This window comes from Dermacentor variabilis, chromosome 1 (assembly GCF_050947875.1).
Source record: "Dermacentor variabilis isolate Ectoservices chromosome 1, ASM5094787v1, whole genome shotgun sequence".
Classification (NCBI taxonomy): domain Eukaryota; kingdom Metazoa; phylum Arthropoda; class Arachnida; order Ixodida; family Ixodidae; genus Dermacentor; species Dermacentor variabilis.
Window position 1 is genome coordinate 75793099 of NC_134568.1, and position 12428 is coordinate 75805526.

Genomic DNA, 12428 nt, shown 5'->3' on the forward strand with positions numbered 1-12428 from the left:
CAGTGATGACGACAACAGTCGTGTAATGGACGGATGCACAAAGTAAACCCAGTTTCGAGCTCTTAGCTGCCCTCGCAGTAAAAAAACACAAAAAAAAAGAAAAAGAAAAAAATATTCGAGCACGTCGTGCACGGAGGTCGGCTATACGTTAAAGAGGTCCACGAAGCAAATAGTAAAAAGTCGAAAGAGGCTGCGAGAAACGCAGCGAAAAAATAAAGAATTTAAATAAATGAACGCGTAGGTCCAACGCAGTGCTGGAATTCAAACTACGCGAAGCTTGCTTTAGTCAGCGAGGTAGCAGCAGGAGCGTATGACAGGAGCACAACCTCGTGTCGCCTGTACACCTGTTAGCTGTCGTCGTCGCGAGGAGACGAAGGCGATGTGCGGTGCTTATCGAGGAAAGAATGTTGACGAGAGGTGCCGGGCACAGAGAAGTACGATACTGATCTAAATACATTTATTAAGGCTTCATATCCCTTGTGCCACAGTGCAGTGGTACGCCCATTCTTGGGCATTTTCCCGAGAATGGGCATCATGCCGAGTGGCACATATACCCGCTTGCTCAGACTCAGTGCCGTAGTTGTCTGTTCGGGCACATACCCAGTGATGCAAGTTGCCTGCTGTAGGCCAGTTGTCTACTCGCGCATATATCCAGCGGCCCAAGTTGTCTATACTGGGTGCCCCACGTAACTTGTGCCAAAAATGAAAACACACACACACACACACACACGCGCACACACACACACACACACACACGCACACACACACACACACACACACACACACACACACACACACACACACACACACACACACACACACACGCACACACACAGACACACACACACACACACACACACACACGCACCCACCCACACACACACACACGCACGCACGCACCCACCCACCCACCCACCCACACACACACACATAACACACACACACACACGAAAAAGTGCCGCGCCACTGGGCGGGCGGCACTTTGTCGCGGACTTCTTTTCAAGCTCGTAAGAAACTTTTATGTAGCACGTCGGGAATTTTTGGGACGGTCTACAATTTTCCCATTGACACGTTTGCCCTGAATATAATATTTATTGAAGTGATTAATAAATAATAAAATTAAGAACATTCTGGGGGGTCTTACGTGCTAAAACCAGGATATGATTACATGGCACGCTATAACGGGTGACTCCGGATAAATTTTGACCACCCGGGGTTCTTTAGCGTTGCACCCAATGCACGGGAAAATCTGAAGAGAGAAATAAAAATAAATTTATTGTTGCGATTGTGACGCTGCAAACAGTGGCCGCAGTAATGAGATTTGAGATGATGCGCTCAATTGTACTTGAAAAATTATATCTATCAGGGGTTCATCCCATCCGCCGTATGTAATCTGCTCTTGCTCACTGCCCGTGAACGGCGCGACCGTAAGAAGCCGTTGTGCTGCTGCCGTTGCGCCTCGCTACATTATATATTGCATCTCGGGTGTATGGGGAAATTGCCTTTCAAAACATCGCACGACACTGATAGATTTTACAGCGAACACCTGTTAATTAATGGTGCCTTCCGCGCCGAAGCTGTCAACTGAGGCGTACGTGTCCCGCCTACAGCCAGATCTGCGCAACAAGAATTAAATGGTCATCTTCATGCCATCACGACGAGGATGAACTCATTTGTGAACACCTAGTATATAGCAGCACCCTGCGCCAAAGCTACACCGAGCCGTGTCCCGTCCGCAGCAATACATGGGCCGGGAGGCTGTAGCGATTCTATTTTAATATTTTCTTTCCGAGCTTCGTTACGACCCGAGCGGCGCTCCGCCTATGTTATCAACACTATCAGCCGGTCGTCAGCGGTGGTTGATATAAGGAAATTTAAACGAGCGTAAGGAATCCTTGATAACTATGATAAGCATCCTCAGTGGCGTAGCTAGGTCGTCTGGCACTAGGTCTTCCGTCACCCCCCCCCCCCCCCCCGGGGGGTGTAGTTGAGGAAGGCGAGGATATCAACAAGTTCCGGGTGTCTTCAGACGTATATATGACACCCCTCCGCTGGCCCCTTGTACCCGGGGCCCACGGCCCCCCGGCCCCCCCTATCGCTACGCCACTGAGCATCCTGTCGTCACGATGACGATGAAATGAAGTAAGAAAGTTTGATAAAAAAAATTAAAAAGGCACCGCAACGGGTATCGAATCTAGGACCTTCCCTCCTAAATGTCAGCTGCTCTAGCCAACTGCTCCGCGACGATTTTTTTTCTTTATTACATGGAAAACAAAAGTGAAAGTGTATTACAAAGCGTACAAAACTATACACTTAAAACTCAGGCAAACACACACATGCATCCAACAAGTGCATCTAGTCTGGCGGAGGTTCCTGCGCAGCGTACACACTTCTTATATAAGCAGCACTTTCGCGAAAGAAGGATTTTGTAGATCGCGGGCTTTCGGCATGGCGATCACACAGTCTACTTCTCCATAGGCTATATAAACCAAGTACTATGAACATGTCATAGGGAGGACCACCCGTGACCTTAAACGGTAGAAACCCAATTGAATATGGAGTAATGTCAATGTCTTTTTTAAGCGTCCGTTGGAGAATGTCCCAGAAAAATACAGCGTCCCTACAGTCTATGAAACAGTGATCTATGGTTTCGGCACGTGGACAGAGTCGACAGTTTGTTGACCACGGCACAAAGCAACCTCTCGAATTCAACCAAGTTTTAGCAGGGAGTGTTTCCGAATGTAATTTAAAGAAAAATGTTTTTACTCCAGGAGGTACACACATTTTTCGGACGCGCTTAAGTACATCCTTATAAGGTCGGCTTAAATAAGGTACACGATACAAAGGATCTAAGAAAATAGAGTCCACCAGTGCCGCAGAAATTGCTTTTCGACTCGCAGTGAACACGTACTCCAGGTTGAATCTAACCTTCAAGAAAAGAAATGTGTCAACAATCTCCTTGAGAAAGCCCCAAGGAGCCTGTGGAACATCTTTGGCATTTGATGACACTACTATATTAGGAACAAGGTGAACTAAACGAAGTTGCAACATTTCACGCAAAAACGGATGGTCGCTGTCTCGAAAGAAAAACAGGCGAGAAACAATTTGCCTGACGAAGCGGTGGACTAATCCTGGACCACCACATTCAAGGGGGAGGTACAGATTGTCGCGCCGCATCGATTTACAACTCGAACTCCAAATAAATGTTGCAAATGCGCGATGCAGTGCCTGAAGGCGAAGTCGAGAGCAGTGCAGTGCTTGCAGCACATACATGAGACGGGAAGCGAGGAACACGTTGCACACTTCAGCACGAATGAACATTGACAAAGTCCGCCCTCGCCATGAATTCACTTTACGTTGAATTTTGCCAACTTCTCCCGCCCAATGAGCGTTGCTATTTCTATACTGTGAGCAAGGCACACCTAAATAACGCAGATCTTCTTTCCATTAAATTCCTGCGTAATGTGATGACATTGTGGCCCGTCTTCTAAACCAAAAACCTGAACTTTTTTCAATGTTAACGCTTGCACCAGAAGCTGCACAAAATTCTTCTGTAATTGCAAGAGCAGTTTTTACACTCTTTTTATCGGTACAAGAAAGGCCACGTCGTCTGAATACGCAAGAACCCGAACCTTATTAGTCAGTAATTTAAACCCTTGGAAATTTTGTTCATTTAGAATGCTCCTACAAAGTGGCTCTAAATACAAGCAGAACAGAAGCGGTGACAAAGGGCATCTTTGTCGCACTGATGACACAAGCCTAATCGGATCGGAGAGAGAGCCATTCACTATCAGCCTCGTTGAGCCATTAGCATAACATATCCTGACACCTCTAAAGAGCAGGGATCTGATATTTATATGCTCTAGTACAGTAAACAGGAATGAGTGATTCACCCTGTCGAACGCCTTAGCCAGATTTAGCTGTGCCATTGCCACCTGTCCAATCCCCTCAGCTACACACTCTAGCACCGATCTCGCAACATGAATGTTGTCTGAATGGACCGGCCCCTGATGCCACATGTTTGATGATCACTGACCACAGATCTTATTACAGCTTGCAAACGGTTAGCTAATACCTTAGCAAAAATTTTATAATCCACATTGCATAAGGAGGTAGGTCGATATCCGTCAACGTTTTGCAATTTAGTGTCACCATCGCTTTTGGCTATAAGGACGGTGTGTCCTTCGTACATTGTGGCGGTTAGGTACCCTACTTCCAAAGCCTCACGGTACACTTGAAGTAATAATGGCGATAAGAGGGAACGAAAACACTGATAAAATTCGGCAGTAAGGCCATCCGGGCCGGGCGTCTTGCCCTTCGCTAACGAATCGATGCATGCAGTTACCTCATTAATATCAATGTTTTCATTTGTATAATCGTAATCATCCTGATTTAAGTGGGGCAGCAACGATACAATTTTTTTGGCAGCATCTGTATCCAATGTCTTATGGTCTCGAAATAGAGGAAGGATAAGAGGCTTGTTCGAACGGCCACGTTTTCGATGAGCTCCGCTGGAAACAGCGCATCGGCCCTCGGCCGAGGATCACACCCACCGTCAACTACTGATACTGGTAATTATAAAGTCGTTCTTCCTCGTCTACCGACGGGCAACACCGTTCTCAATTCAGTTTTCCTGCATGCTGACCCGGCAGGGCGGCCTTATCGGGCCCCGGACTTTCGCGATGCTCTCCTTTCAGTGCTAAATGTAACTGACGTACTCGGCGCTGGACAATACCAGATGAGCCATTTGTGGTTGGTGACACGTGTTAACAGCACCGCGAAACAAACTTGTCGACAAAGGCGAGTTGTTGGTGAAGGGCCTCAAGTGCCTCGTCATAGACCCGGAATGCAAGAATATCAAGATGAAGCTTCTTTGGCTTCCCCCACACCTCGAACAGAGACGGATTGTTGAAGCGCTAGAGCCATATGGCACAGTGCAGTCCATCACGAGAGAAATGTGGCGGTGTGCAGGAGGACTGGCAAATGACTAATCGAGACGTAGCGTTCACCTTGAAAGATGGAATTTCTGCCAGTAATCTGCCACATCTGTTGAGCATATACGGCCACCAGTGCCTTATCTTGGTACCTGGCCGACCACTACTTTGCCTCCGGTGCAAGAGAGTTGGGCATATCTGGCTACAATGTACAACACCACGCTGTAGTAACTGCCACCGCTACGGTCATCCTGCAGATGCATGCATCGGAATCTACGCTGACAAGCTTCGTGGAAATAGACCAGCTGAGGATGATAACATCACCGATCATCTAATGGACGTGAGCGAAGTTGTGGATACAACTGGAGAAACACTCCCTGAGGCTCATCGACAAGAACAGATTAAGCCGTCATCGGCTGACATTAGCCTCAGCCAGAAGCCTGCGAGCGAGGATGAGACTAAGGCGCCTGACCACGAACCAACTGTGTCACGGGCAGAATCGCCACCAGTTCAAGATCGCCCACCGTCAGTGGAATCTGGATCAATGTGCGAGGCCGCTAAGAAGCGTCCAGCGCTATCTGACAATCCATCGCCCACGGGAAAGGAGGCTCGCGTTTCCAAAGTGTCGAAGTTGACAAAACAGCTCTGGGGAACACCTACTCCTGCAGATGCCCCTTGTGTTAACGTGCCCCAAAAGGTCCGTAGTGCATCACCTCATCAAGAAGGGAGTGGTGCACCTCTGGAGCAGCGTTTAAACGCTGCACTTACATAGGTAATCATGGCGGGCGCTCTTCCCTTCCATTTTGGCACTTTACATGTCCGTGGCTTACGAAGTAAGCGACAGCAAGTGCAGCTTCTTCATTTGTTACGCAATAGAAAATTAGATATTGCTGCGATCCGAGAAACAAAAATTGAATCCGACGAAAACACAGAAGTAGCTCTATCTCCATTCCTAGCTGACTATAATGTTTGAGTCATCCATGCAGTAGGCGTTTCCACAGGTTGCATGTTATTTGTTAGAAAACATTTACCATGTGATTTGCTACATTTGCTTACAGATAGGGAAGGGCGCCTAATCTGTTGCGATATTGATATCAGTGGTATGCGCTTTACATTTGTGTGTGTTTATGCCCCGAACAAGTTACGTGAACGCGAGTGTTTCTTCTTATCTCTAGAACATCATTTCTGTACTGATCGTGCATTGGTCCTCTTTGGAGACTAATTGTGTATGTAACGCGCAAGATCGTACGTCACTCAAGCTGAGACATGATCCAAGTAGTGATGCGTTGCAGCGCCTGATATGTGATTATCAGCTTGTGGACATTGGGGGGAAAATGAAAAGGCGGGATGTCGATATACGCACTTCCAGGGTACTTCGCATGCAAGGATTGATCGAATCTACGTTTCACTTAGCGCGCTACCTCTTATTTATGGTTACGCTGTGCATCCTATATTCTTTAGTGACCATTGCCTAGTCTCAGCATCGTTTGGCAGCCGTCGTTATCAAAGTCGGCGTATGTGCTGGGAGCTGTGGAAGTTCAATAACCAATTACTCTCGCGTGAGTGTTTCTTAAATCGTGTTACTGAGCTTATAGCTCATGTGTCATGCCGCAAGGACTTGCCACTCTTTGCTGTGTGGGAATTATTCAAACAGGAAGTTAAAATGATAGCTATCGAAGAATCATCAATATTGGCCTTTGAAGAAAAGAATAATTACAAAGCATTGTATAGACTTCTGAGTGAATTGCTTGAGCTTGAATGCCTACATCCGGGTCAATATATTGATGATATTCATAAGGTCAAGGCACAGTTACAGACTTTGAACGCAGGAAAATACAGAGGTGCAATAGTGCGTGCGCGAGAGCAGCGTTTCCTGGAAGAACAGCCCTGCAGTAGAGCCCTTGGTGATGAACGCCGACACGCGCTGTCGAAGCAAATACTAGATATAGAGTATGGTGGAATCATTGTTAATGAGCCTACTCTGATAACTAAAGCGTTTTTCGAGCATTATCAAAAAAACTCCGCGACGATATACCGGGGAAATGACAGCCCTAAAAGAGGTAATAGTTCACAGGATGCGCCACACAGTGCGCAGCATTTATGCGCGAAAAAAGAAAGGGAAAAAAGGAGGAAAAGAAGAAGTACTCCGGCATTTCAACGCAGTCACAAACTTGTAGCAACGTTGTGGAAACACAATTGCAGAGCGTGCCTCGAGCTGCGTTTGTCATTTTGCTTTCTGCGTGCGCTGAAAAAGCCATGTTGCCATGGCGACCGCGTGCTCCTCATGATCTTGAGCGACTTCCACGGTGCGCTCGACGCGCCGGTTCGTTTGCCTTAGCGATGTTTCAAGAGGTTGCTTACCTGTGTCGTTTGACAAAAGTGAGCAGCGCAGTGTCCCGCGTCTTGCACGTAGAGAACACAGACCGGCATCTGGCGCCTTTTTCTACACTCGCGCACATGCTCGTTAACAAGCTTATTTTTTACCCACCCATCTTTTGTAAAATAATCAAACAGAAACACAAGCGATGGAACGAAGTTCCCTAGCTTGGGATCGTATCTGCCTTTGATTGATTACCGAATGATTAATTCGATTGGATGATTAGGAAGTTAGATCATGCTATTTTGACAGTCAGATGAGCCCCCTAGCATCGTTATTCTGTTGTAGTGATTGCGAGAGTAGCAGCTGTTAATAAATCAGAGGTAATCGATTTTAGATTACACGAGACCGGCTCGAAAGTTAAATGTAGCTAGCAGTGAAAGCAAAGTGCTTACAGACACGGGTATCAGACGAGGACGGTGCTGAAGTTACGTCGTTACGGCGCAAGAGTGAAGACCGAGAGCCACTTTCAATTTCCCTCATTTTTATGCTTCTATCTTGCCTCAACGATACCACGGAGAGCTACGCCGATAAATTTTCTCTGCGAAAACACGTTCTCGACGAAGTCTGCATGCTGTATCCGACTTTATGTACCTAGTTACTGCCAAGTGCCGTGCGCCTCGGCTAAATCATTTAGTCCTGTATTAACATTGTCTGAGCCAGAAAACGAGTAAATATAGCCTGAATCAGCCGCCCAGAGTGTAGGGCCCGTCATCGCTTGTTGTTGCTTGACCGCGCCGGTTCGTCGTCCGGGCACGGCTACATCGGACGTGACAGATTTTAAAGCTGTCCTACGCGTCTACATTATAATTCTTGCAATTCCAACCCTGCAGCCAATCACACTTTGAATGTTCAATACAACTACAACACCAAAACGCCGCTCAACGCGGGTAAGTTTCAATCGATGCTGTCTGACTTGTGGTGAACCTTTGTATTGCCTGTACCAGCTCGCAAGCTTGAAAACAGCGCAGAAGTACGAACTGTTGAGTCATAATTGGTAATTCATTATGCACAGTGTTGCACAAAAAAAGGACATGAAAGAGCAATATATAGCAAAATAGAACTTTAAAAACAATAGTTGGCAACAGAGGCACACGGACCACGCGGAGTTGTTACTCGCCAGCCAATGACAGAAGCAAACAATATCGTCGCCATGCGGCCTTTTCAAAATGGCGTCGTACTTGATACCTCCGGAGCGTCTGCTGTTCTTCAAAAGTCTTTTCATCGGCGGAAACAATGAGGTGTGCAACAGACATGGACAAAATGTATCGAGTCTGAGCATTTCACTCTTCAAAAGCCTGCTGTGCAGTTCATTTCACTGCTGAACCTGTTTTACTCATGAAACTTCACTGCCAACTGAAGCGAAAGTTCACAACAAATAGTTGTAGCGAAGCAAGCATGTTATTTCAGTTCAATATTGAATTAGGTATTCGCCATTCCACTATAATAGGCGAGGGGAAAGGTATAAAATTACGCGCTAATAATTTTATTTTTGTAGTTACCGCCTTATTTGGGTAACAGAAGAGGTTTGAAGTACGAATTATTTGCAGCCTCGCGGAGGAACACTGGCTGGCGGTTATGAGGGCGTGGGCGGGGCTTCATTGCAGACTTAAGAGGAAGCTTTAGCTCGGGTGCTCCTATCTAAATACATGTTAAAGGAAAATTCGTTTTTCTCAGCAACAACTGCACCAAATTTGACGAGGTTTGTTGCATTTAAAAGAAAAACTTAAACTCTAGTGACTGTTGGTTTCAAATTTTCGCTTCATACCAGCAAGTTTTTTATTAAAAGTTATCAAAAATCGAAAATTTTCAGAGAACGAGACTATCAAGTTTACAACCCTGTCTTTCGGCAACGAAAAATGATATCACAATTCTGTGAGTTGCATGTAATAGTTCATTTAAAGCGGACAAAATTGATATGTTACATATGAATCTCAAAATATTTAGTAATATGGAAATACACTTTTTGCAGAACCCTTGTAAACAAAGTAACAAATTCACATAAGATGTAAAATGATATATCGAATTTGTCCGCGTTGAATGGTCTAATGGATGCCGTTTACAAAACCGCGACATCTGTTCTTGATGCAGAGCTATGGATTTGTAAACTTCGTGCTTCTATTTTTTTCAAACTATCGGATATTTGAAAATCGTTTTAACAAAATTCAGGCACTAAATCGAAATTCCAGTTTAAACAGAAACTAGAATTTAACTCTCCCTCAAATGCCACAAATTTCACTAAAATCGGTCCAGGAGTTATTTCAGAAAAACATTTTTGCGTTTTACGTGTATTTGAATAGGCCGCCTCGCAGTTGCGCCCGAGCTAAAGCTTCCTCTTAAATTGTATCCCACTATGGTAACGTTTTTTTGAATTATCTCTGGAAGAAATATACAGAGTAATATATATTTGCAGAACAATCACAGTTCTTTTGGATCCCTCGTTTACTGCTCTAACAAGTGCCACAACCGACTCGTATTGTTATTTGAGAAGTTACGTAACGATGCGTGGCCGCCAGTCGCGTACAACCTCAGATGGCGCAGGAAGCTGCGATCCTAGACGTACTGCGCCCACCGCGGAAGGTTAGAAAAACACCTACATAAGCACAGCAGAGAAGTGGCAACCTCAAGCGGCTTGACTGATAACTGAAGAAGCGTCATTCATAATAATAATAATAATAATACTTGGGGTTTTACGTGCCAAAACCACTTTCTGATTATGAGGCACGCCGTAGTGGAGGACTCCGGAAATTTTGACCACCTGGGGTTCTTTAACGTGCACCTAAATCTAAGCACACGGGTGTTTTCGCATTTTGCCCCCATCGAAATGCGGCCGCCGTGGCCGGGATTCGATCCCGCGACCTCGTGCTCAGCAGCGAAGAAGCGTCATTCAGAACACACGGAATTGTCCTCCACTTCCGGCGGCGTTTCCTCTACTTCCTTTTAAAATAAAAAGATGATCCACGAATATTTTCATAAACAACAGTTATATTTGTGAATTTCAGCTTTTCCATCCTGTTTGGCTGCTGCCTTGGCTCTCTCCCTTAGTAGATCGCTAAATTTCTCAAATCCTTGCGACTCTTGTTTCCACTTGGTAATTTTGCACGAAAAGAGCTGTACAATTAGGGAAAAAGCAGACTAGTTAACAGGTGACAGTCATATTACCTATCAGTTTCAAGGTTATTGCAGGGATTGGGGGTGGATGCTATCTCGCATTATTTTATTTTCCACCTTATCTAACCCATATCACGGCTATATGGTTCCGAGGATCTGTCAGCGTCGCGGCGAGCCGTCACTCGAGGAAATAATGAAAAAAAATAAAAGTTAAACGCAAGTGGCATTTTCTCTGGCCGTAATTCGTTCCGCGTGCATACAGAGCAGCTGACCACGAACTGAAACCCTTTCCTGGTCCCTGGATCAGTCTAAACGAAGAAGGTTGAACTTACGAAGCAACAAGGATGGGCTTGACTGTTGAATAGACGGTAACAACTGAATGCATCTCGAGTTAATCGCACGGGCACCGAATTGATGAGGAAACTGGCCATCACATCCCATCACAACGCCGATAACTACCGCCATCCAAAAGTAGTGAAAAAGGTAGCAGAATGTTGACTGCCGAATAGTTGTCAAGTCTCAACATTGATTTGGCGGCGCTTTAGGAATGTGTGTGAGAAATGGGGGCCTGGGCGGGGAGTGTGTGTGTGGGGGGGTGTATGCGTCTTAAATACGGGGGAGGGGCCCCCCCTTGGGTACGTGCCTATGAGTGTCTACTTAATATCCACAGCCGCCGCAGTAGTTACGGTGTTCTGGATCTGAGCACGAGATCCAGGGTTCGGTTCCCGGCCACGGCAGCCGCGTTTCAATGAGAACAGAATGCAGAAAGCACTGAGCTGTTGATCCCTGAGTGCGCGTTAGAGAAAACCACGGAAGCAGACAAAATTAATCCCGATTCCTCCAGCACGGAGTCTCACAGTTTCTGTGTTACGTCGGGACGTAAAATCAATCAATCAATCAATCAATCAATCAATCAATCAATCAATCAATCAATCAATCAATCAATCAATCAATCAATCAATCAATCAATCAATCAATCAATCAATCAATCAATCAATCAATCAATCGAATGCATCCACACGTTATTACAATAGGAAAGAATAAAATAAATATGGATAAAGAGAGCTCTTAAATTCAGAAACGCAGAGAATTGGGATTGTTGGTTTAGATCAATGATTGGGGGAGTACGAAGGAAGCCAGACGACATGCACGGCCGGCGCCGTGTTTGCGCTTCCATTTATCTTTTTATGCCTCCGTCCCTTGCGATTCCGCTAGCCGCGAGGCCTAAAATGGATAACAGCACAGAAAAGGTTTCCCTGTCGAAACCACGGAGGAGGCGGACGCTCGACAACTATCGGTTGTCAGTAGGAAGGCACTATATACGATGCGATTCGTGCAGCTATGTGCTGCTGTGGTCACGTATCCGCTGTCAACGTCGTAGGCGCCCATAAAAGGAACGGGTAACCTCCGTGCCAGTCACTGCCTATAGTTGGCAGTGCTGTCCGTTTCCTTTTGGCATCTCTCTTTTGGACAACCTCTCTTGTTGCGTTGTAAATTGAGAATGACGAAGACGCTCTCTGCATATATATATATGTATATATATACAAAAGCTACAAAGAGGGGCACGAAAGAGGAATAGACGAAGCGAAGAAATGGCCCTATTAACAACTGATTGTTTACAGGACTTGCACGGGTATGTAAAAAACATTGCCTACCAAGAAGGAAAAATGTCGCCATAACAAAGAGCACAGCATGACTAGTCGTCAGCCCACACAGCTCTCTACCAATAACGAGAAACATCATTTTTCTTTCGCACAAATATGGATTCTTGACTTACGAAATTGCCCGGCCAGTCATAAAGCCTTCTATATATAATACTGCTGCTGAGCTGGCCTGAGCGCGTGGGCTGACAGCCTTCTTGTAGCTTTGATGCTTTAAGGTAACATGTGTGGGCGTATTGACTAGCTGCCTTCAACAAAATAGTTTGTGTAGACGTGACCGGTTGCGGCAGAAAGGATGTTTCACATCCGCCGCCAAGGCCATGAGTGGTGGCGCTGGCTAACACT

The 12428-nt window shown here is 45.8% G+C and overlaps 1 protein-coding gene across 1 annotated transcript; it reads right to left on the reverse strand.

Annotated features, from left to right (window-relative positions):
- Window positions 1-2355: 2355 nt before the first annotated feature.
- On the reverse strand, window positions 2356-3273 carry LOC142571562 (uncharacterized). The gene has a single exon (XM_075680029.1). It carries the CDS (start codon window positions 3271-3273, stop codon window positions 2356-2358), a length of 918 nt encoding a protein of 305 aa, XP_075536144.1.
- Window positions 3274-12428: the final 9155 nt, after the last annotated feature.